General features: G+C 39.2%; 1 protein-coding gene across 3 annotated transcripts in view; it reads left to right on the top strand.

The window, feature by feature from the left end:
• RNF216 (ring finger protein 216) overlaps positions 1-26,799 on the top strand; it is a 168,293-nt gene that overhangs the window by 24,541 nt on the left and 116,953 nt on the right. For 2 of the 3 annotated variants that reach the window (XM_058569334.1, XM_058569335.1), the window contains 4 exons: positions 7,749-8,606; positions 9,837-9,913; positions 18,838-18,940; positions 20,056-20,220. In XM_058569334.1, coding sequence (XP_058425317.1) covers positions 7,749-8,606; positions 9,837-9,913; positions 18,838-18,940; positions 20,056-20,220 — 1,203 coding nt within the window. The remainder of the gene's footprint in view (positions 1-7,748; positions 8,607-9,836; positions 9,914-18,837; positions 18,941-20,055; positions 20,221-26,799) is intronic. The other variant, XM_058569336.1, reaches the window with a different exon arrangement.

The following is a 26,799-nucleotide window of genomic DNA, read 5'->3' on the forward strand; positions in this document are numbered from 1 at the left end:
TTCCTAGAAAATCGTTTATTTCTCCAAAGTTTTTTAATGTACTTAACAGAATTAAAGTAGCCTTTTGTTCTTTCTCCTTCTCTGAATCTGTGGTTCCTCCATTTTCCTTTTGTCTTTTGTGTACTTGTGTTTTTTCCCCTTTTTTCTTAATTTTCTGAGCTAACCATTCTTCCCTCCTCCCTTCTTCTCTTCCTTCCTCCTTTACCAAAGAAACTTTACCAAACTTACTCATTAGTTTCTGCTTTTGTGTTTATTAATTCTTTCCCTCTGCTTTAGCATATTTAACATACTTCTTTCGCATTCATTTGTGGTCCTTGTACTAACTTCTTGAATTATTCATTCTTTATCCATTCTTTTATATTATTATTCTGGTTACTTATTGCTATGTAATATATCACCCCAAAACTTAATGACATAAAAAAACTGCAGTCGTTTCACTATCGCTCGTGGTTTCTATGGGTCAGGAATTTGAGAAGGGCTCAGCTGGATGATTCTGGCTTGAGATCTCTCATGTGGCTGTTCTCAGATGGTACTGGAGCTGGGACATTGGGGGACTGGAGTACCTGGAGGCTGGCAGGCATTGCTGTCTTAGGACTTCTACGTGGGATCTCTCTCCCTTTTTTTTATTGAGATATAATTCACATACATATAATTCATCCATTTAAAGTGTACAGTTCAGTGGCTTTTAGTGTATTCACAGAGTTTTGCAACCAACAACACGGTCAATTTCAGAACATTTTCATTACCGCGAGAAGAAACCCTGTGCCCATTAGCAGTGACTCCTCATTTTCTCTGCATTCTCTACCCCTCATCCTTGGCGACCACTCATCTACTTTGTATCTCTATGGATTTGCCTGTTAGGGACATTTCATATAAATGGAATCATACACTATGTGGTCTTTTATAACTGGTTTCTTATACTTAGCATAGTATTTTCAAGGTTCATCCATGTTGTAGCATGTACCATCAGTACTTCACTCCTTTTTCTAAACAGTTTTATTGAGATATAATTCACATGCCCTGCAATTCATCCATTTAAAGCATGCAATTCAATAACCTTTAGTATATTCACAAAGTTGTGCATCCATCACCACAGTCAATTTCAGAACATATCCATTACCCCAAAAAGAAACCTTGTTCCCCTTAGCCGTCATCCTCCGATCCCCCTATCCCACCCAGTCCTAAGAACCACTAATCTACCTTCTGTCTCTATAGATTTGCCTATTCTGGACATTTCATATAAATGGATCGTACAATATGTGGTCCTTTGTGACCTGCTTCTTTAATTTAGCATAATGTTTTCAAAGTTCATCTGTAATGTAGCACAGATTAATATTTCATTCCTTTTTATTGCTGAATAATATTCCATTGTATGGATAAACCACATGTTGTTTATCCATTCATCAATTCACAGACATTTAGGTTGCTTCCAATTTTTTGCTATTATGAATAATGAGTAATGCTGCTATGAACATTTATGTAAAAGTGTTTGTGTGGACATGTGTTTTTGTTTCTCTTGGGTACTCTCTTAGTCCATTCAGGCTGGTATAACAAAATACCACAGACTTGGTAGCTTATAAACAGCAGAAATTTATTGCTCACACTTCCGGAGACTGGAAAGTTCAAAATAAAGGCACCAGCACGGTCGTGTTCTGGTGAAGGCCCTCTTCCAAGGCACTAATCCCATTCATGAGGGTTCCACCCTTATGACTTAAGTATCTCCCGAAGGCTCCCCCTACTAATACCGTCACCTTTGGGGGTTAGGATTTCAACATGCATTTGTGTCAGGGGAGGGGACACAAACATTCAGACCATAGCCGGTATATACCTAAGAAGGGAATTGCTGGATCATATGGTAGCTGTTTTATTCTACCAGTCTGTTTTTCTTAGCGTCTGTACCATTTTACATTCCTACCAGCAGTGTATTGAGGGTTCCAGTTTCTCCATATTCTCGCCAATAGTTGTTATTATCTTTTTTATATAGCCATCCTTGTGAGTATAAAAGTGGTATCTCATTATGGCTTTGATTTGCATTTCTCTGTAGCTAATGATATTAAGCCTTTTTTGATGTGCTTATTGGCCGTTTGTATATCTTCTTTGGGGAAACATCTGCAAATCCTTTGCCCATTTTTAAAGTAGGTTGTCTTTTTGTTATTGAGTCTTTATATATTCTGTATACTATACCCATATCAGATATCTGATTTGTGGATATTTTCTCTCGTTCTGTGGATTGTGTTTTCACTTTTTTGATCGTGTTCTTTGAACCACAGAAGTCTTAAACTTGGATGAACTTCAGTTTATCTATTTTTTCCTTTGTGTCTTGTTGTTTTTGATGTCATGTCTAATACGTATGATCTATTTCAAGGGCTAAGTTCAGCCTTCCTCATGTCATAGAGGCCTCAGCACTAATATAAGTTAGAGCTTTAAGGGGCCAGCCAGTGGCGTAGTGGTTAAGTTCGTACACTCCGCTTCAGTGGCCCGGGGTTCGCAGGTTCGGATTCCAGGCACGGACCCATGCACCGCTTATCAAGCTGTGCTGTGGTGGCACCCCATATGAAGTAGAGGAAGATGGGCATGGATGTTAGCCCAGGGCCAGTCTTCCCCGGCAAAAAGAGGAGGATTGGCAACAGATTTAGCTCAGGGCTAATCTTCCTCACAAAAAAATTAGTGCTTTAAACTCTCCCTGAATAATGTAAAGACTTTAAAACACTGTAACTCTATTTATTCACCCTGCAACTTAAATTCTGGTTTTTTAAAAATATATGTTTTTTCTGTATACATTTTTTTAAAACCTTATAATATGTCTTTTGTTTTGCCTTCTCCAAATTTTGACCTTTTTTTGTTGTTCAACTGTTCACTTCGCCTTCTCCAAATTTTGACCTTTTTTTGTTGTTCTTCATTCCTTTCTGCATCTCTGGCCTTAAAACTGAGATTATTTTTCTTCTACCTAAAGAACACTCTTTATGATTTTCTTTACATTAAATTTGATGTTTTCTTTGACTATAAAATTGTATTTGGCAGTTATTTTCTTTTAACACCTGGAAAATTCCAGTATTTTCTGGCTTCCATTTTTCCATTTTCAAAGTCAGCCAGTCTTATTTTTTTCATTTGAAAGCAATATGTACTGCTGCTTTTTTTTTTTTTTTTTGGTGAGGAATATTGGCCCTGAGCTAACATCTGCCAATCCTCCTCTTTTTTTTGCTGAGGAAGACTGGCTGTGGGCTAACATCCGTGCCCATCTTCCTCCACTTTATATGGGACGCCGCCACAGCATGGTCTGACAAGCGGTGCGTCAGTGCGCGCCTAGGATCCGAACAGGCAAACCCCGGGCCGCCGCAGCGGAGCGCATGCACTTAACTGCTTGTGCCACCGGGCCGGCCCCTGTACTGCTGCTTTTAAGAATTTATTTTTGTATTTGATTTTTACAGTCTTCCTGTGCTATGCCTAAGTTTCTATTGTTTGGGTTCTTAATTCATCCAGCTTAGATCTTCAAAACTAAAGTCAAGCCACGGTCCTTCTTGAATGTTTGTATTTTGTCTTCAAATATTGCTTCTTATTTCTCTCGTCATCTTCTGGAACACCAGTTACGTAGTTGATAAAAACCTTTTCTCTGTATTCTTCATGTTTTCTATTCTCTTATCTAATTTTCAATCATTTTGTGTCTTTGTGCCTTATTCTGGCTATTTTCTTCTGACCTGTCTTTCAATTCATTAATGTCTCTTCATCTCTGTTTACAAAGTGCTTTACACCCATCCATTGATTCCTAACCTCAATTATTGTATTTTTCCATTCTGGAATTTCCATTGGATTGTTTCTTTTCTTTTTCTTTCTTTCGAACAGTTACTAGTGTTCTGCTAAAATTCTTAAACTAGTCTTTTATTTCCTTAAACATGCTAAGCATGTTATTTTAGAATCCACGTCTGATAACTTCACTATCTGAAACCTTTGTAGGTTTATTTCTGTTGTCTGTTACTTGTCTTGGTTTGGTTTTCTATTATGTTGCATCAGTTTCTTACATGCCTAGTTGTTTTTTATTGAATGGTAGTCGTCATTGTATACGAAAGTTTTGAGTTTCTAGATGATGTTATCGTGCTTCAGAGAGGGCCCACATTTTTTTTCTCGAAGGTTAGGAGGACCAACGATCTCAGATTCAGGGATTTAAACTGTCCAAACAAAGATTCAGTTCCTGGAAAGTCCAGCATATTTCCAGTTTACCCTTACTTTTCAGTGGTGTAGCCCTTCAGGGACTCACCTTAGAGCTTGAGATTTACCAGAACTCTTCTCCATGGTGAGTCTGAATTCCAATTTTTATGTCCTTAGCTCCTCAATAAGTATATCAGAAGTATCATTCATCTTCTCGTTCTTCAGCCAGGTCTGGAGTTGGCAAGTGGATCTGTAGGGAAAAAGTACCCTAATGTGGGACTCATTTTGCTGGATTCCTTCCTCCTGGATCTTGTCCCCCTATATCTCTGAGGTCTTCAAGTAGATGTTTTTATTTATTTATTTTTTTAATTTTAATTTTTTTTGGTGAGGAAGATTGGCCCTGAACTAACATCTGTTGCCAGTCCTCCTCTTTTTTTCTTTGTTTGAGGAAGATTGTCCCTGGGCTAACATCTCTGCCAATCTTCCTCTATTTTGTATGTGTGGCGCCACCACAGCATGGCGTGATGAGCGGTGTGTAGGTCTGCACCGGGGATCCACACCCGCAAACCCTGGGTCACCGAAGCAGAGTGCACGAACTCAACCACTATGCCACTGGGCCAGCCCCAGATGTTTTGGTTTTGCTTTGATATTGGGGCCAGGTTTTCTGCTTTTACACGATAGAAGGTTGATCTGAATGATCTAGCATGCCATTACTAGAATCAGAAGTCCACTTTTGTGTCTTTACCCATATGGTTTCTGAAGCACTTGAGTTCCAGTAACTTTTGATTATATAGTTGGGTTTTGCTTAGTAGTTGTATTTGAAGAAACTTTTAAATTTTATAGGTGACTTGATCTCATTTGTATTTATTAATGTGACTATTATAGTTTGTTTTTAGTTCTCATAGTGTTTAATATGCTTTATATTTTTATTGCTTTTAAAAATAATCTTTCACTATATTCCCCGCATCTTTGAGGTTTTGTTTTTATTTATTTTGGGAGAGTGTGTTCTTGCTGATAATTTAAAGGTTTTTATCCTTAGTTTTGTTCTTTTTAGTTCTTGTAGTAGTTACTTTTATACTTTCAAATGCTGTCGTTAGATATGTCAGTTGATTTATCAGCTTTAAGTGTATCTTTTGACCCCCAGCTTCTCCACTTTTGATGCTTACCTTATTTCTCCCAACTTTTTATGGTTACCTGATTTCTAAAAGAAAAAATGATTTAAAACATTTATATTGGGCCGGCCCCATGGCTTAGGGGTTAAGTGCACGCGCTCCGCTGCTGGCGGCCCTGGTTCGGATCCCAGGCACACACTGACGCACCGCTTCTCCAGCCATGCTGAGGCCGCGTCCCACATACAGCAACTAGAAGGATGTGCAACGATGACATACAGCTGTCTACTGGGGCTTTGGGGGAAAAAAAATAAATAAATAAAATTATTTAAAAAAAAAAATTTACATTAGAGAGATAATTATTTCATTACTTCTTTGTGTTCTTCTGTGTTTTGTCATTATTTGATCCACTGTATAGTACTGATTTTCTAGTATGTGTTACTCATCTACCATTTCTTCTTTTTTTAATAGTTAGGAATCTTTATATAGTTTATGTGCTGGTTGTTTTTTATTATTACTCAACTTTGAATGTATTTGAAGTTTTCCTGGACCAGCTCTTTGTAGGCAGTTATGTTGGGGAAGGGCTCAGGCACTATTCTTGGCTAGCAGGAATTCTCCTTCCTTATGACAAAGGATGGGGGTGGGAGTGGAATGGGTGCTTGCATACATGCACTTATATTTATTTAGCCTTTACTTCTTACCAGCCGGCAAAGATTGCCATTCCAGAGCAGCCCAGTTCAAAGTTCTCTCCATCCTGCCTCACTGACAGCCTGCCTCCAGCAGAGATTTATGTCCTCATTCAGTCTGACCTCTTCAGAAACTCCTTGCTGCAAAATGGCGTGGAGGTTCGCATTGTTCCAAATAAGAGATTGTTGGTTTTGCCCCCCAGAGCACACCATCTACTTTGGAAAATTCTCTGCCTCTGTGAAGCTTTCTCTGCCTTGCCTGAAATCTGTGATTGTGCTTCCCTCACTGCATTTATCAGCTCCTCCTCATATAAAATGTGATTTGGGATTACAAATGTCTGCTGGTTTCATGAAAGATTTTCAGTTCTGTTTCTCATTTTCTTCCATGGATTGGTGTGATTTCAGAGAAGAGAAGAGTCAGAGGCGTCTGTATTCTGCTACCTTAAAATTGGACATCCATTTTAATTTTTTAAATTTATAAGTAACACATGATTACATTCTCTATAGAAATTGAAACAATACAGATAAAACTAAAGTCTGTCTTCACCAGACTCTTCCTCCCCGGAGATTTCCCAGAGGCACTGTTATCAGTTTGGCGTTTATCCTTCCAGATCTTTTTCTTTGAATTTATATATGTGCGTGTGTGTGTGTGTGTGTGTGTGTGTGTGTGTGTGTGTGTGTGTGTGTGACTACATATATATGCGTTTAGAAATGGTTGTGTTTATGTCTGCTTTGATTTTTTTAAAAAGTAAGTAAAATCACTCTGTGTATGTATTGTTTTGCAACTTTTCTTCACTTAATGACATTTCTTGGTGAACTTTCTGTTTCAGTACATATAGAGCTTCCTTTTTAGGGGAGGGGAGTTGGAGAGTATTTTATAGAGCAGATAAGTAGTAGTTTACTTAACTGTTCTCTTAGGGTCAAACTTTAGAATGTTTTCAGTTTTTTTTCTTTTTATGTTATAAGCAATGTGGTGGTGAATATCCTTGTGTAGGCCCCATTTAGATACATAAAGGTTTGTAGAATAGATATGAAAAAGTGCTATGGATAAATCGTAAGGATATACATATTTTATTTTAATAAATAATGCCAAATTGCTCTTCTAAATTCACCAGCAATGAATGATAGTATGAGAATTTTCCCACATCCTTACCAATGCTTGATATTATCTAACTAAAAAATTTGCCAGTCTTATGGGGGAAAAAATCTTGGGTTGTGTTGTTTTGTTTTGTTTTGTCTTGTTTTGTTTGTGAGGAAGATTGGCCCTGGGCTAACATCCGTGCCCATCTTCCTCTACTTTATATGTGGAACACCTGCCACAGCATGGCTCGATAAGCAGCGTGTAGGTCTGCGCCTAGGATTCGAACCCTCAAACCCTGGGCTGCCAAAATGGAGCGCATGAACTTAACCACTACGCCAATGGGCCGGCCCCCAAAAATCTTGTTTTAATTTGCATTTTGCTGATTACTGATGAGATTTATATTCTTTTCACATGTTTATTGAACATTTTCTCATTCCTCTATTGTGTTGTCATTCTTTCATTATTTCCTCTATTATGCAGTTATTTTTGTTTTAGTGGTCTCAGGTGAAATTACAATTCAAACTGTAACTCAAGCTTCAATCTGTGAAGGACTGCTTTCATTCTTACAGTTACTATAGCGTGATCAAATGTGAAGAGTAGGTTTTGTGGGGGAGGGTGTTCTGTTTTTGTTTCTTTCCTTTCCTATCTTGAAAGCTCAATATAAGTATATAGGGAGGCATAGACATAGGAAAGAAATTGAATTATTATTAAAATTTCATTTTTTCTTAGACAAGTAAACCTCAGACATCACGACCCAATTTCATCAAACCAGCTGCCCAGTGGCAAGATCTCAAAAGACTGGGAGAAGAAAGGCCTAAAAAGTCTAGAGCAGCCTTTGAATCAGATAAAAACGGCTATTTTTCAGTGTGTAACAGCTCATTGTTTGATTCTGGGGCACAGGATGATTCTGAGGATGACTACGGTGAATTTCTGGATCTTGAGCCTCCTGGAGTTTCGGAATTCATTAAGCCAAGTGGCCAAACAGAGAGAGAACCCAAGCCTGGACCAAGTCATAATCAGGCAGCAAATGACATTGGTAACCCCAGAACAGAGCAGAAAATCATTATCTTGGAAGAAGGTAGCCTTCTTTTTCCAGAAAGCAATCCTTTGGATACTCAGAACCAGTCATCTGAAGACTCAGAGGCAGAGCTTTCATCAAACCTCGGAGAATCGACATCTATCCTAGATGATCAGACCATCGAAGAAGACTGCTGGTTAGACCATACTTACTTCCAGTCTATAAACCAACAGCCCCATGAGATAAGAAACCAGGTTGTTCCTCAGGAGCGGCAGCCTGAAGCAGAACTGGGCCCACTGTTGTATCAGCATGAACCTCCAGGGCCGGCTTTTCCAAGGCCAGCTTTTCCAAGACCAGAACCCCAGCAGGATGGGATTCCAGGCCCTTCTTCTCCTCAGCCTGCCCATCCTCTAGGAGAGCTTGAAGACCAACAATTAGCAATAGATGATGACGAGCCAGGTCCAGCCTTTCCGCTGCAAGGATCTCAGGAGCCCAATTTGGAAAACTTTTGGGGGCAAGAAGCTACTGAAGTAGATCAAGAACTCGTTGCACTATTAGTGAAAGAAACAGTAAGTTTTATTTTATTAAGTAAATAATTTATAGACACTAAATATGCTGAGTTTTCTTTTATTGCAAAAACATTTGTGTGTGTGGACTTCATTTTCCTAAGGGGTACATAGCTAGATATATAGGATAGAAGAAGAGAAACTCTGAAGACATGAAAATTGAATCAGGATTCCTTAATCCATCCTTAACTCCCCAGCAAGCCCTCTGGGATTCTAGCTGCAGATCTTTGGTGTCCTGTGCTGTCCTATGAGCAATCCCCTAAGTTTGTTTTTGTTTGTGTTTTTTTTCCTTTTTTGGTGAGGAAGATTAGCCCTGAGTTAACACCTGTTGCCAATCCTCCTCTTTTTGCTGAGGAAGATTGGCCCTGAGCTAACATCCTAGCCCCTCTTCCTCTACTTTATGTGTGTGACACCTGCCACAGCATGGCTCGATACGCAGTGGATAGGTCCGCACCCAGGATCTGAACCTGCAAACCCCGGGCCACCGAAGCGGAGTGTGCAAACTTAACCACTCCACCACCGGCTGGCACCCCGCTCAGTTTTTAAAAAGACATTGAGTTAACTCCAAATTCAAACCCTTTGGTTCCACCTAGAGCTGCACTATCCGATGTGGTAGCCTCATGTGACTGTTTAAATTTAAATGTCTTACAATCAAAGAAAATGTAAAATTCCATTTCCAGTGGCATAGTCACATTTTAGGTGCTCAACAGCTACATGGTGCTGAGCAGCTCCCATATTGGAAAGCACAGAATAGAACCTTTCCATTGCTGTACAAAATTCTGTTGGATAGCACTGATCTAGAAAGTAATGCATGGCTTTATGTCCTGGCTCAGGTGCGTTTGCCTTTGATCGGTCTCTGAACCCTTCTTCCCCCAGGTGTTTTTCACCTAGCCCACTAGGTCGTGTGCGGGTAGGCACTAGATGGTGCTTTATTCATCTTTGTATTCCCTTTGCCTGGGCAGAGATGTTCAATATTAATTGAAAGAATTAAGAATAGTCTTGCAAAATGGGGGCAGAGGACCAGATGATCTCTAGGAACCTTTCTAGATTCCATACTCTACATAGACAGATAAATCTGGACACCTCATGTGGAGTTTAAGCTGGACACAAACCTACTTTACAGCCCTTTTCTAGTCTTTAGTCATTTTTTTGCTTTTTGCCATCTGGTTTTTATTGCAATTTGAAACCCTTCTAGCGGGTGAAATATAAATAGTGTTTTTAATTCCTTTCTAGGAAGCAAGATTTCCAGATGTAGCAAATGGATATATTGAGGAAATAATTCATTCGAAGAATTATTATGATTTGAATGTGTAAGTATACCACTGTGTCTTTTTTCTTTCTTTTTTTTATTGTAGTAAAATATACATAACATAAAAATTTACCATTTTAACCATTTTTCTGTGTAAAATTCAGTGGCGTTAAATATATTCACAGTTTTGTGAAATCATTACCATCCTCCACCCACCATTCATTTCCATAACTTTTTCATCTTCCCAAACTGAAACTTTTTCCTCATTAAACACTAACTCCCTATTCCCCACTCCCTCTCCTTAGCCCCTGGAAACCACCATTCTGCTTTCTGTCTCTATGAATATGACCACTCTAGGAACCTCATATGAGTGGAATCAGATGGTATTTGTCCTTTTGTGACTGGCTTATTTTACTTAGCATAGTATCTTTTTCTTTTTTTTTGGTGAGGAAGGTTGGCCCTGGGCTAACATCCATGCCCATCTTCCTCTACTTTATATGTGGAACACCTGCCACAGCATGGCTTGATAAGTGGTGCATAGGTCCGTGCCCGGGATCTGAACCTGTGAACCCCAGGCTGCTGAAGCGGAGTGCACGAACTTCAGCACTATGCTGCCAGGCTGGCCCTGCATAATGTCTTTTTTAATGATCATGTTAAAAGAGTTTTTTGTGTGTTTGTATTTTGAAGAAGAGTGGCCCTGAGCTAACATCTGTTGCCAATCTTCCTCTTTTTCATTTTTTTTTGCTCCCCAAAGCCCCAGTATGTAGTTGTATATCCTAGTTGTAGGTCCTTCTAGTTCTTTTATGTGGGACACCGCCTCAGCATGTCTTGATGAGCAGTGAGTAGGTCCATGCCCAGGATCCGAACTGGCGAACCCTGGCCTGCAAAAGCGGAACGCACGAACTTAAACGCTATGCTGCCGGGCCAGCCCTAAGAGTTTTAATTTTAGTCGTATACTAACTGTTTTCTGGATGTTATAGAATCCTGCATGGTTATGGAATTAAGATGTTTAGTTAATTCTGAGCATTGAAACTACCTATGTTTTGGTCAGGATATTAAAAGATATTTTCTTCCCTATATTTGTAACAGAAAGTGTTCTGCAACCACTCTGCCTATTTGGAGAAATGTATGGAAGTGTTTCTTTAGTTTTTATTATAAAAGTGATAAATATGTTTTTTAAAAAATAAGTATCCCAAAGAATACAAAATGAAAAATAAGTCTCTCTCCTCTTACACTCTGTCCCCTCCTTCTGGTCTGCAGAGGTGAAATAGTTATACATTTGTGAAGAACAGTCGAGTATTGAAATTAATCAAATTTTCAAGTAATTAATACAGATTGTTTTAATTAAACAAGAGGTAGTATCTAAACCTCTGTCCTCAAAGAATATATCCTATACTAGGCTGCTCAGCCAAGGGAGCTATTTCCTGCCACGGTGGAGAGGGAGGGGCCCCGTTTCCCAGCTCAGTAGCCCACAGGAGGTACTTTTTTCTAATTCTTACAAAGACACTGTTGGTGCCAGTGGGAGTCTTGTCTGTCCCCCTCTGTCCAGAGGCAGCCACTGTTAGCAGTTTTTAAACCGGGATCAAATCAAGGATTCATAATCTGTTTCTCTCTTTAGCTTCTTGATCTAGAACAGTCCCCCACTTAACTTTTTTTTTTGTCATTGATTTCTTTTCCCTAGTATTTTTGAACATAAAAAGTTGAAAGACTGTACAATGAACACCCGTGTATCCACCACCTAGGTTATTATCTGGCATTGTATTATAAGGAAGATTTTACCTTTTTACTTCCTCTTGCTCTTTTTTTTGCCCCTAATCTCTATGGACATAAAGGTTTTGTAGGAGTGGTGTTTTATAATCAGTTACAATCGTTTTTCTTTTTGACCCTGACTTATCCTAAATTTGACCAGTAGGAGCCTCTTAAGATGCACGTGTGTCTTTTTGGCATGACCCTATTAATCTTTAACATGTCCTTTCTTTCTAATGTACCAAGTTGCCCCAGGCTTACCTTCAACTTCTCTACCCCAAATCTGGAATTGGTCATTTCTTCAAGAAACCCAGGTTTCTTAGAAGAGGGTTAGTATTTATAAGCTAACATCTTGGGTCTGTACATGCTCATCATCACTACTAGCATGTCATCACTTCTAAGCCCTTTAAGGGACAGGCCAAGGAAATACGGGGTTTTTTTTTTGAGGAAGATTAGCCCTGAGCAAACATCTGTTGCCAATCTTCTTTTTGCTGAGGAAGATTAGCCCTGAGCTAACATCTGTGCCCATCTTCCTCTGTTTTATGTGGGACGCCTGCCACAGCATGGCTTGATGAGCGGTGTGTAGATCTACACCTGGGATCTGAACCTGCGAAGCCTGGGCTGCTGAAGCGGAGCATGTGAACTTAACCACTATGCCACGCAGCCAGCCCCCGGAAATATGGTTTTTTAATGATGAATTTATTTCATAATTTCACATTAAGTTTTTTATCCTCAATCTTTCTGAATTTTACATTTGTGTGTTGTTTTTCTTCCACTAAAAACTTAATTTCTAATAACAGTAATATATTTATTTTCTTCTAAATATACTTAAAATAATTTGAAAATTACAGTACCAGTATTACTACTACTACTAACGCTACTGAATGAAGTAAACAATGTTTTATAGTTATTTTTGCACTTAACGTGTATCTCACTAAGGCAGTAGAGTTAGAATATAGACTACGCTTGGCCATAGATTGATGATGTTGGTCAGTTCTGGAAATTTTATAGCCATTATCTTCTCAAATAATCCCTTTGCCCCATTCTTTCTCTCCTCTTCTGTAACATTTCTCATCTCCCCCTGTCCTCCATGGCTCTTATCCTCATCTCTGTCTCTGAGATGCATTCTGGATGATTTCTTCAGAGCTGTCTTACAGCTCACTAATTTTTCTTTTCACTAGGATGTAATCTACTATTAAACCGTCTGCTATGTTTTTAATTTCAGTTTCTATATTTTTCATTTCTAGTATTTTTGTTTTTTAATTCTCCTGGTCATTTTTCTAGTGTTCTATTTTTTTCCTTGTATTTTTAATCCTTTTAGTTCTTTAAACACAATAAACATAGCTTCTCTTTGTTCTGGAGTGTGATCATTCTGACATGTGAAGTTCTTGTGGATCTCATTCTGTTGTTTCTGCTGGCTCTCATGGTGTCCTGTTTTCTTGTGTATTTTGTAAATTTTGAGTGAGCACATTTCTTGAGGTCTTGGTAGAAATGGTTTCTTCAGGGAGGATTTGCTTTGACTTTTGTCATGTGCGTAGGGGCAGTGTCAGTCTAATAGCACTTTAGATTGTTTTCTGAAAGTTTTTGGATCACCCAGATAGTAAGAATTTAGTCCTGGATGAGGAATAGGTAGTCATCACAAATTCTCAGGGAAGTTTTGTTTTCCTTTCCACCACTCAACGTCAGTGGTGAGGCATGCTTTTCCTGGCGGTCTCTGAGCTTTGTCTCTTATTCCGTATCCCCCTGGGAAAACTAAGGGCTGCAGTTTATTAGGATAAACAAATGCCCTCAGGAAAATCTGGCTTCTATGTTTAGCTTACTTCTCTGGGGTTTCACTTTCACTTAGGTTTGGACCCCTGGAAACTCCTTTCTAACTTAAATTTGTTGATGCGCTTTAAAAGTTTTATTTTAATATTTCATTCAGCATTTTTCATTTATCAATGGGAGACTGACTGCCTGGGTACTTAATCTTCCATACTGCTGGGAAGGGAAGCCATTTGGTTATTTCACATGCCATTTATTCACTCTTCTCAAGCTTTTCCTCCATATTCTGGATTGTGTGTGACTTTTTAAATCTTTTTTGTTGTGGACTATAATACACATACAGAAAAGTGCACAAAATGAAGATATATGGCTTAATAATATCACAAATCAAACATTCGTGTAACCACCACCGAGAAATCTTCAAAAAAGAGAACATTGCCACCATCTCTGAACACTTCATGAAGATTTCATTTAGTCTCTATTCTTTTGTGACTGGCTTCTTTCACTCAGCATTATGTTTGTGAGGTTCATCATCCATGCTGGGTATAACTATAGTTCATGCATTTTCATTGCTGTGTGGTATTCCATTTGTATCAAAATACTATAATTTCATTTTTCTTTTAAAAGCTGCTTTTTTTTTTAAATGTTTATTTATTTATTTATTTTCCCCCAAAGCCCCAGTAGATAGTTGTATGTCATAGCTGCACATCCTTCTAGTTGCTGTATGTGGGACGTGGCCTCAGCATGGCGGGAGAAGCGGTGCGTCGGTGCGTGCCCGGGATCCGAACCCAGGCTGCCAGCAGCGGAGCGCACGCACTTAACCACTAAGCCACAGGGCCAGCCCCTAATTTCATTTTCCCTCTACTTTTGATGGACAGTTGGGTTGTTCCCACTTTTTGGCTATCACACATAATGCAGCTATGAATATACTTCTGCATGCCTCCTGAGCTTCCAGTCTTCACTAGATTTGGCTGCCTTCACCATCCTCTTGGCTACTGATATCTTCAAGTAGAAATTTTTTATTTTATTTTTTTATTTTTGGTCTTGTTTCTTGTCTTTGAGATGATTGATCTGCCATTACGAAAAGTGGAAGGTGCTATTTTATTCTAAGGTTTTAAAATATTTTTTTTTGAGTATGTAAATAGCATGACAATAGCTATATTATTTTTAATTAATAAACTTTATTTTTAGAGCAGTTTTAAATTCTTAGCAAAATTGAGCAGAAATAACTACCTTTTTACAATGAAAAATATCTACTAGACGTTCACTCAAATAAAAAACACAGATTTAATTTTTTTTTTTTTTTTTTTTTTTTGGTGAGGAAGCTCAGCCCTGAGCTAACATTCCATGCCTATCTTCCTGTTTTTTGCTGAGGAAGACTGGCCCTGGGCTAACATCCGTGCCCATCTTCCTCTACTTTATATGGGGTGCCACCACAGCACGGCTTGACAAGCGCTGTGCCACTGGATGGGCCCCAGATTTAATTTTTATGTACCATTTTAGTTCTTCTTAGAAGGAAAACATAATTTTTTCAAAGGGTAAATACAATTTTGGGTATCTTCTTTATGAAATAATGTTAAGTAAAAAGTGTTTTCTGGTTTTTTCTTCATGGTGTTAATGATCACCTTTAATAACAGTTATTCTGTTGAATTTTCCTCTTTGTTAGATATTTTGTTCATAGTTTTCACTAATGTTCTGATGAGCATTATTCTACATATAGCACTTTCCTTTTTTTATTATATAATACTGAAACCCTAAATGTTAAAATTCGGAGTCAGGGATTATAAACACATTCATGGTCCTGGAAACATATTCCAAATAGCTTTCCAGTGGAGATATATCAGTTTATGTTGATGTTGGAGATGTGTGGAATTGCTTTAATAATTCCTCAACAGTATTGAGTAATGGTGGTGTTTTTGTTAACTAGACATACAGTAATCTAATATTTTAGGTAACATTTCTTTGATAATTGGCTTTGTGGCATTTTTCATATATTTGTTTACTAATTGTATTTCCCTTCTATGTGAGTTGTTTACTCCTTCTCTTTTCTCATTGAATTCCCTTTTTTTAAATGTTTTCCTGATTATGAAACATAATAGTTGTTTGTTCATTTTAGAAAATATAAATGATAGAGAAAAGTATAAACTTAGTACATTTAGTTACAGAATACTGATTTGAATAGAAAATACCAAGTCTAAGTATTTTTGAATAATTTATAGTAAATATTAACCCTTGAGAAATTTAGTGTACTTTAATGTTTCCTTCTTATTCTACAAATGAACATATTATTTTTTAAACATCTGCAAGATTAGTTGTCTGTGAAATATCAGTAAAATGTGATCAAATTGACAGATTCTATGACAATTCTGTTTTCCTACCTCCTGAATCTCATGTATGTCCTTTTTTCTAGGAGCTTACTGACTTTGTGCCTTTTGCATCACTCAGAAGCAAATATTCATTGTTTAAACTCATAAAAATTCTTGTGAAATCTAAAGGAAAGGGAATGTACAGTAATTGTATTGAATCTTTTCTACAGTCTGGTTTCCCTGACGCCACTTTCCTTTTGTCCCCGGGCTCTTGGCACTAAGTTGTTAATTCCCACAACTAAGCTAAATGTTGTTAATGTAGAGCCCAAAGAAGGCACAAAGCAGAGTTGAGTGGGCTGAGCTTTGTATAGCTGACTCTCAGTCACTTTATGTGCAGTCTTTAAATTACCTTTAGATGTAAGCAGCTGGTCATTTTAACCAGAGGGGCCTACTCAACAGAGAAGCTCCTGTGATGGTAATCTACTCTTCGGTTAGCTAAGACTTTTCACTCATGTCTGATGCAACTTAAGTAGGATCAAGGCAGCAACAACTTTCTAAGGAATAAAAGCTTGGAATACTAGCCTGGCTTTCTTAGTGGAGTGCTTTCTGGAGACCCTTTAGCTTATCAGGTCAGATCAAGCATGAAATAATTTAAGTATGTGGGCTGATTTGAGTTCATACAAGCTTCCCACTGCCTTTGCCCCAGGCTATGAATATTAATGTATTGGGTTGTAGCTTATTTCTGTAGAGGGGAACTTTGTCCTTAATTATGTGTGCCACTGAATGTCATTTAACCTCCAGGCAAGTTCTGTTGGTAAGAGTAGAGAAGATATTAAAATAGAAATGAATTTTGACAGTTCAAAGTGAGAGCCTCTGATTTCTGCCATGTGGAGTTCCACATCTTGCAGCGTTTCAGTATGTGAAGTTCTTAATATTGTTGACAACATAAAATGAATTGGTGAGGCCAGCCCGGTGGCCTAGCAGTTAAGTTCGTGTGCTCCACTTCGGCAGCCCGGGGTTTGCAGGTTCAGATGCTGAGTGCAGACCTACTCACCACTCATCAAGCCATGCTGAGGTGGTGTCTCACGTAAAAAAACTAGAAGGACCTACAACTAGGATATACAGCTATGTCCTGGGGCTTTGGGGAGAAAAAAGAAAAAGAAGATAGGCAATAGATATTAGCTCAGGGCCAATCTTCCTCAAAAAAAAAAAAAAAGAGAATTGGTAAGAGAAGAACCCTTAAAATGTGGGGTTTTTTTCCAGAAGTTATCCCTACTGTTCTACCTCTGTATCATATACTGTAGTTTTGTATCATGTACTTTAGCAAATACATAAAAATAGAAAATTTTAAAGGATGAGTTATTTAAAAATAGAAATAGAAGATTTAATACTTTCTTCCAACACTCTAGCAGATCGTCTTCCATGCACCCCACTTGGATACCAGTGGCTTCACACGTAGTGGCCATTCTATCAAGGAAAATTCTTTACTATTTGACCTTTTCATCTTTCTCTAAATTACTGGTATCTGGCAGTTTGTTGGCCTGTGGTAGCCACCCTTAACACACTATTACAAATTGGCAAGTTTTGTAATGGTTTACTTTACATCTGGTTTGTGATAAGTCTAGGTGTGCTTGTGAAAGGAGTTATTGAAACTCCAGGCCTTTCCCCACAGATACTGGATTCTTAATGGTGGTTATTTTCAGGTCAGCCTTCAAAGATCTGTTTAATCTATAGTGCTTATCAATTTGTACCGGAACAAAGAATCACCATCAGTGACAATGGTTTTATAGGGAAATTTGCTCAGAATTCTTGAATAGGGGTGTCTCTCCTTGCTACAACTATAACATGGGAAGATGGTTTTGTTCCCCTCTCTGGGCCTCTGTGTTGTGTTCCACTAGACTGGGCATGGTGATGAGGAAGAGGAGACCTTAGAGAAAAGAAGCATATGGGTCTCCTGGAAGTGATGATGAAGAAAAAGGTGTTGAGGTGTGCTGACCAGTCTTAGAGCAGAATGAGGAGGGGCTTTGCAGTCATGCCAGTGCTGAGGGTCCTCTGGGGGTTGCAGAAGAAGTACGCCTCTCCATTTTTTGTTCCCCAGCCATTGGCCTCTGTGTGAGAAGAGGGGCTGGAGGTGAGCACTTTTCTCTGTCCTCTTCCTGCTGGACTTGTCTTTACTGTTAGAGGCTCCGGTATTGACACTGGACAGGAGAGACCTGGGAAGAAGGGAGTCAAGTGAGACTCATAGATGGGGCATCTACGAAGGGGTGGAGTCATCCTGAGAATCTGCAGGAGCAAGGGAACGAAGAAGGATAGAGGAGAGGGGAAGCCCCACTTGCCCTGTGAGCTGAGAAGCTTTCTTGCTACTGAAGTAGCTCATGCTGCACACCACCCAGGCTGTCCTTGTCACTGTGGAACCATCCCAAGAGCACAGTTTGTTGCCTTATTTGGTTGTTAGAGGGTGAAGAACTTTGCTAATTAACATTTGTTAAATCTGAGTAGTGATAAGTCTGTGTGTGTTATATTATTCTCTGTATCCTTACCTTTGAAGTATTTCATAGTAGGGACAGAGAGACAAGGCTGTGGGTTTGGTATGCAGAGAGTCTGTTCTTAAGCAGACATGGTCTGTTCCTTCAGCCTTGCAGTTAGCTAAGTAAACTGAGCATCACTTAAATAGCTCACAAGGATTTATATTATCATAGAGTTACAGAAGTATTAGTGAATTAACCAAGTCTTTTATATTCCGTTTATTTATTAACTCTCTTAGCAAACCATTTTTAATTGTGAATGTGAATACACACTTTTTCTCACCTTGTTATAGTTTTCCTGGCAAACAATAGATGCTTTTCATCTAGATTCTCCAGTTCTGTACAGTTCAACTAGTAAAAATTTCGGTGACTTCATTACGTTGACACCCAATTAATAGAAAAACTACAGAGGAGTTTGTGTTCATCAGTATGTTTATTGCTTTTTAAACCAGCAAGCAAAAATAGAAATTCAGTGTAATTGTCTTTCATTTGTTCTATTTTTCTGATCTGCAAACATTTTAATTTTTTGATAGACCAATTGTAATGTGTGACCAGGGACTTTATTTTTCAAACATTGCGTTTGAGTCAATGGGCAAGTGTGGTATTTGGAAGCAGTATGAAAGTAACATCATTTATTTTTGCAGACTTTGTAATTTTCTTCTGGAGAATCCAGATTATCCAAAGAGAGAAGATAGAGTCATTATTAACCCCAGTAGCAGCCTGCTTGCCAGCCAAGATGAGACAAAGGCAAGTGTCATGCTCTTGTTTTGCAGTCTCTACCTGGAAATGCTCTGTTCTTTTCCTCATCTTTATGGGAATATAGTGCTTTGTCAGGACACATTTTTAAAGACTAGCTAGGAAAATATATTAATACTTCAGTGGGTTTCCCAGTCTGAGAAACTTGAATTGTGTGTTTAACTTCTTTCGTTGTGACTCTGTCTTCCCTTCCCTACAAAGAAATAAACAAATCTTCCATATCTTTAATCCTACAAAAGTAAGCTCCTAAAATGAAACAAGAATTGGCCAGAATTCTTTGTATCATTTTCATTGTTTTTTTAACATTTTATTATGAAAATTTTCAAACAGAGAGTCCAAAGAATTTTACATTGATCACCCACCATCAATACTAATAACAGTAAACATTTTACTATATCTGCTTTGTCACATAGCCATCCCTTTGTCCATCAGTACATCTCTCTTATATTTTATTTCATTGTAATGCATTTCAAGGTAAATCGCAAAAACATCAATACCCTGCCCCCCAAATACTTTAGCATGCAGATCATTGCCTAAAGTTCAATATCTGTTTATAATTTTTCTTTTGTTGGGAGATTTATATACGGTGGATATACCTGTGAAATCAAATCCCGTATCAAGATATAAAGTTTGATTTTTTTAAAATATTACTCATTGTCTTCATTTGTGATCCAGACTAGCATTTAGTGTGCTAAGCAGAAAGCATAGTTCAGAGCTGCTTCATTGGGGTCTATTGGTTGATCCTTCTGCTCCCCACAAATTCATTTAACTCTCTCTCTTACCTATTCTGTAGCAGGAAAAAAAATTAGTTTTTTCTAAACATTTTGTGGAAAGAAGAAGGCTAAAAGATTGGGTTCAAATCCCTAGCTATACTTTTTTTTACTAGTTCTTACTAGTAAAACTAGTCTCCAGACTCCAGACAACTTGTTTAACCTCTCTGAGTCACCATTTCTTCATCTCCATTCAAGGCTGGTAACCTCTCTATAGTGTAATTATGAGTACAAGTGAGGTTATTCTCTTCTGTAATAAGCAGTTCTTCAAATGATTTCCCCCTCAAGGGGAGTTCACCATCTGGCCTCTAATGTTGTGCCTTTCTCTCATTTCAGTTGCCTAAAATAGACTTCTTTGACTATTCTAAATTGGCTCCTCTTGACCAGCGCTGCTTCGTCCAGGCTGCTGACCTCCTGATGGCCGACTTCAAGATGCTCAGCAGTCAGGACATCAAGTGGGCCCTGCATGAGCTCAAAGGACACTATGCAATCACCCGAAAGGTGCTCTACTTGGTCTTCTTGGTGGGGTCACACCTCTTGACTACTTCTTCCTGTGATAACAGAATGAAGAGTTTAGCTTGTGGAAATTGGGATGGTTTCTGATGACAAAGAGTTAAGGAGTTTGTCAGGGTGAAGATAAATAGACAAAGGTGTTTGCTGATCAGGAAGTACTGAGTGAAGGGAAACAATAGATTAGAAGCAGGAAAGTTCTGGTTTGACCATAAAGACGTGGAGAGTGATGAATTTTACTGCGGAATGCATGATTTCTAGAGTATGAAAGATACATTCCATTGCTGCTCCTTGCCTGATTGGCTTTCTGGGAGGAACATACACACACTGCCCCTAGGTGGCCCAGTTATCCGTTACATGAGGTAGGGTCTGTAAAGAGCACAGGAATCCAGTGCTGCCCAGTGAGTGGTGGTTTGCCTCAGAAGAGAGTGAGCAACTACTGAAAGTTCCCAATGTTTTTTTTTTGCAGGGCCCCTAAATAAGATTCTACTTAAGGGCCACCATTTCAAGGCTTAGAAGGGTGCTGGTCACTAGTGGGTAATACAGACGTGCCTCATTTAGTGAAGCCCACTGCACAGGCCCTGTTTCACAGTAGTCAGCCAGGAAAGAAGAGTGAGCACCAACAGGTCCTTGGCTTGCTCCTCTTCCTCTTTCCTGCTGCCATTAAATCCGTTTCTCCTGCTGAAGTTCTTGTGATTCCCGTGAAACACTGCTCTTTCTCCAAAAGACAAACAAATGTGGAGTTATTTTAATGGTTAAAACATCTCCTGGGTCTTACCTGAAGGAAGGTGAACTCCAGGTGAATGTGGCCTCATGCTGAGTCGAGGCCCCTTCCACCTTTAGATTGCCAAGAAGATCCAGCCAACTGTCAACAAACTCCTAATTGTAGGTTAATTTTAGGTAAAACTACTCTGAAGGAAACACAGAGTTAGTGCTTTCTATTTCTGAATCTCCCTCCCCATGCTAAATAGGGAATGCCTATATTGTCATTGAAAAATGAATGAGCCTTCCCCCAAAAATAGTGACCAGAAGCAAGAAAAGGCTCTTTCGTCTTTACTGCCGCAGTGATGCCTTACACCTTTTCGGAGCTGCTAGGGAGCCCAGATGAAAAGTAAAAGGGCAGCAGCAGGAGACAGTTTCTGTGTTCTGGGGGTGGGTTGGTCCTCATTAGTAATGTCCCTGCCACCATCCTGGGACCAGTAAAAGGAACTTTGCTGGCAGATGCTTCTCCCCACTGAAGGTCTGATTATGCCACAACCCACTGGTTATTTGAGTGGGAGGTTGTAGGGTTTGTGGCCCAGTTCTCCTCATTCCTACCTTTCTTATCCCTTTCCTCGTCTTTCTGGCCCTTCATATTTTTTATAGTGTCTGCTTGTTTTGAGTGGGTAGTTTGAAAATTTATAGGGTTTGAAATGGGGTGGATTGGACTGTTTGAAAGAAAGTGTGACGTTTAAGGGGAAATACTGTTTGGCAGAAGCTAAAGCCTGATGTGCTCAATTAGAACTTAGAACTTCTTCCTGCTGTACGCAAATGGCGCACGAGTTCTGCCCTGTAGAAAGTGATGCTCATGTGGACAGGGATGTAGAAAACACACCCAGAGATGCTACCTAGTTATAGCCATGGTACATCTTCCCTGTGCTGCTCCCCAAACCAGATGGTAGCTTAGGCGAAGCATGTGTACTGTGAAGACAGAGTGCCATTTCCCTGGGTTTCTTTTTCAGTTTTTATTATACACATTAAACACAGAGAGAAGTAGAAATGGTGTTGTGATGAGCCCCGGCTCCCCTGTCACTCAGCTTCGGTAGTTATCAGCTCCTGCCCAGTCTTGTTTCATCTCTTCTCCTACCCACTTCCCCCTCCCAGACTGTTGTAAAGCAAATTCCGAGGATCATTGCATTTTCTTTTCATCCATATTTCAGTGTTTACCTTTAAAAGATGAAGACTCTTTTTAGGAAAAAGTAATCAGTATACCATTATCACACCTTAAAAATGAGCATCATTAGATATCTGGTCAGTGTTCACATTTCTCTGAATGTGTCAGACATCTTTTTAACAGCTCTTTGGTCATATTGGATTCCAAGTAGAACCTGTTTAAGCTCTTAAGTTCTCTTTCCTCCCTCCCTCTGTATTTTTTCTTGCTGCTTATTTGTTAAAAAGTGGATTGTTTATTCTACAGGTTTTGACAATCGAGATTTTGCTGACGGCCCCATGTGGTGTCATTAACTGGTTCTTCTGTCCCCTGTATTTCCTGTGAAATGATGGTTAGATCTAGAATCTTTGTCAAACTCAGGTTTGATTTCTTTCCCCCCTTGAATTTTAGTTCCAGTTCTGCCACTTGTCACTCTGTGACTTTGAGCCAGTGTCTTAAACTTGCAGAGCTTCAGTTGTCTTTTAGTGAATAGTGAATGTCTTACATGGCTATTATGAGAATTAGATGAGAGAGCAGCATACAGCGAGCCCATAACACAGTGTCGCACATACCAGATTTTAGTCCCATCCCCTCACACTTCTTTCTACGTGCTACAGAACAATTTTCAAGCCTTTGTATTTAAAAATTACTTTGTAGCTGCCCCACCATACTATCCTCAGAGTCAGTCCTTAGCATAATATTACAAGAGCCTTCTGTGATTGGGCCTTCATAGTTTTGCAGCGCTGAAGTCATGCTGAAGGGGCCTGTGACCTGGAGGGCCTGCTCTGATTTGTTCCCAGCCTGTTGATTGGAGACCCAGAGCATGGCAAGACTTTGCCCACATGTGTGTGCAGTGGTAGATATTTTAGCTTAACTCTTTTTAGGGGCGTATCCGGTGGGTGGGCTTCTTGGAGACCCCAGTGCAGCTGCAGTAATGTCTTTTCTGGTTGTGAAGCTTATACGGACAAAAGTGCTATCAACGTTTGGTGTGTTTTTTTTTAATGATAAGAAATACATTTTATTTTATCTTTTTTTTTTTTTTTTAATTTTTTTGCTGGGAAAGATTTGCCTAAGCTAACATCCATTACCAGTCTTCCTCTCTCTTCTCCCCCGCTCCATGCCCCCTGAAGCCCCAGTACACAGTTGTGTATTCTAGTTGTGAGTCCTTATAGTTCTTCTATGTGAGCTGCCGCCACAGCATGGCTACTGACAGATGGTGTGGTTCTGTGCCCAGGAACTGAACCCGGGCTGCGGAAGCGGAGCACGCCGCACTTTAACCACTAGGCCATCAGGGCTGGCTCAGCACTTAGTGTTTTTAATGAATAACTTCTACCCTGAAGGGAACAGGTAATCCTTAAAACTTGCAGCAGGCACTACTTCTTAAAGTGAATGCTTATTTTTATCAAAGTAATTCATTTCTAGTTTAAAAAATGGAATAGTGCTAAAATGCTTATTTATAATTTTTAAAAGACAGGCTAAAGCCCCCTTTTTCAGCCTCTTCCTCTACTCTCTAGAGGTAACTCTCAGCTCTTTTATCTATTTTTTTTCTGGTATTTACCTCCACATTTATGAACATATGCTTATGCTTGATCCATCAGTTTTCGAAGTTATTTTGGTTTTCTCTTATGGTAGATGAGGATTCTAGATCTTACACACACACACGCGCACACACACACACACCTCTTTTCAATATACACAGTTTCTGTTAAATCTGTTTTTAGAGTTTTCTGTTTTAGAGTTTTTTAGAGTTATTATGACTATGGAAATGCTCACTGCTAGGGTAAGTAATATGCTATGATAATGTTTCCTTTCTTGAATTTTCTGTTTTTCTTGGAGTTAAAATTAGTTGCCTGTTTTTTCATTTGCTTTGGTTTGTTTGTTGGTTTGGTTTTGGTTTTTGATTCTGTGGCTAAGTCTTTTCACACCTGACAACCCTAAAACACAGTTGTCACTACAGTTTTGCTTATTGTCAAACCTGTCAATTAATCCTGAGTTCATTTTATTTCTCCGGAGCCTCCTTCCTTCTCCAGTGTGTTCTGATTGTTCTCTGCACCTGCTGCATAGCTGTCATCGTGGGAATTCCCTTTGCCTTTGGACAGAGATTGATCCTCTGTATTCTAGATCCTGACGACTTCCTCCGTCTTGGTTTACAGACTCAAACTTGAGTGATATTTCCCCTCCCAATTTTTCTCAATAATTCTGCCACAGATGTGACTGCCTCTTACATTCAGACCATTTGTTGAATGCCTGCCACGGGCCACATGCTGGGAATATTGTGGTGAACAGTACAAGGTCCCTTCCCTTGTGGAGCTGAATACTAGTAGATGGGGCTATCTTTTTTAACCCATCCCTTAACTTCCGTTCTCTAACGTAGTAATTCTGAGGGTCTACACTCTCCAGGCTTCCTAGATTTTTCCCCCTGCATACTTTAATGGTCACCTCTGTCTCCATATAGGTGACATGTCCCCATCTCTGAACCTCACCTCTCACCAGGCGCAACAGAGGAGGCTCTGTCCACTCCTCAGCTTTTACATCATCAAATGCCCATTGTAGTGTTTGTAGGTCATTCCTTAAAGGAACTTTAGCTGTTGTCACAGATGTCCTAAAAATCTTACTAGATAATAGCCTTGATTCTCAGAACTAATACCTTGAGTGGGTATTTGATTTGTGAATGTGAGCAAGCTGGAGGGAGAAATGCCAGATAACAGCACAAGAAAGAATCATTCTTCAACATCTGTTGTTCCTATGTCCTCCTGGTAGGTTTTTTGAGTACTTACTTTGTGGTAGTTACCAGCTAGACTCTGAGCACACTGCCGTTAGTAGAATACAAACTAGCTTCCTTCCAAAGAGCTTTCAGTCTATTGAGGAGATTTAAAAAAAAGAAGATTAAAGTAGTGTGAGGAGTGTTATAAAAGAGAGTGGTTAAAGGTATATGAGACCACTAGGAAAGAAACAAAGAAGGTGTCATTTGAACAGGGTCTCAAAGGAAAGACGTTTTCACTAGAGGCACTAGGATGATGTGCAAAAGCAAAGAGGCAAGAAAAACTAACCATCTGCCTTTAGGGTGTCTAGGGTGTCGCAGTATGAATTATAACTAGCAGGTGTTAAAAGGAAGGAATTCTGATTCAGTAGTCTAATTTTATCTCGTCTACTTAACTAGACCTTTAGTCAGTATTAAGTGATGATTGTTAATATAGCTATTAAAGTAAGATTTTGGAGGCTCCTTTTAATTTGTAGACAACATTTTAAGATACAGTTTCCTGACAAGTACCAGTTTGTGTTTATGAGTATCGATTTTTTTTCTTGCTAACTAGAAGCATTGTTTAAATGGGACCAAGGTAATGACCCCAGTTCATGTCCAGTCAGGAGTCTCTACATTTTATGGCAGTGTGGTGTGGTTTACCAGGTATGAGCTCTGAGTTCACATTCCAGTTTTATTAGTTGCTGATAAATAACATCTACACTTGAGTTACCTCATTTATAAAATGCAAATTATAATAGCTCTCCTGCCTCCTTTCCTGGGTTTTCGCAAATAGCCCTGGTTCAAGGGTGGGATATTTACCTTTAGGTAAAACTTGGTAGAAACTAGTAATCTTGCAGCTGAGTATGAACATGTGGCTTTAAGATTAGTGCCCAAGGGTTTGTGGGGAACACCTTGGGTAGTGGGAATTCCAGAAAGAAGAAACAGAAAGCAAGGGAGGAGGACGTTGATCAGGGAGATAGAAAGGTAGCAAGATGACTTTTGCCAGTTCTTGATGGGGTTTCACTCAATCTATCTGTGAGGACAAAGTGATATCAAAGAGAAGCACTTTAGTCAGAGACTGGCCTGAGTTCAAATCCTGGCTTTGATTAAGATTTGACTGGGGCAAGTTTCTTCTCTCTAAGCCTTGTTTCTCTCTACTATAAAATAAACAATATCTCCCTCAGAGGATTATTGTGAGAATTAAATGAGGTAAGGAGTAGAAAGGTCCATGTGTGGTGCTTAGTTCATAGGAGGTATATATAGCAAGTGGAATTCCCTTCTGATTCCCAAACCTAGGATCTTTGAAAAGGAAGGGGTAGGAGGTAGATTAAGATGAAAAGGTGATCCTACCCTCTTCTGTAGCTAAAACGGTTATTTTCTTTTATCATTTTACCACACAGATAGACAGCTGTTTCTCTGAGATAAACAGATTGAGAATGTGATTTATTAGTAGCATTCCTGTAACACATACACATCCCTATAATCTTTTATTCACCTAATGAGTATTAAATGCAAACTGCAAGTTGCCAGGGATATACCCTGAGCTGTGGTAACATTCGCTGTCCTCTAGAGGCTCACAGTCTAGTGGAGGAGATAACATGAAACAGAATCAAACAAATTGTATAATTACAACTGTGATTAGTATTTTCAAAGAAAAATACCAGCTCCTTTGAAAGAATGTAATAGGAGGGTGTCCCTGAGCCTGTGACATTTAATCACAGACCTAAGTGTTATCAAAGTAGGAGTTTGGTGAGGGGGTCTGGAAGATAGTGGTGTCATTTCCTAGGATGAGGAATAGTACAGAAGAGCTAACTTGGAGGGAAAAGATCATGAATTTAGTCCAGGAAATGTTGAATTGCCAACATGCTGAGTAGGGTCTGTGAGACAGCCAAGTAAAAATAATTCATTGGGTGGTTGA

The sequence above is a fragment of the Diceros bicornis genome, chromosome 26 (genome assembly GCF_020826845.1).
Source record: "Diceros bicornis minor isolate mBicDic1 chromosome 26, mDicBic1.mat.cur, whole genome shotgun sequence".
NCBI lineage: Eukaryota > Metazoa > Chordata > Mammalia > Perissodactyla > Rhinocerotidae > Diceros > Diceros bicornis.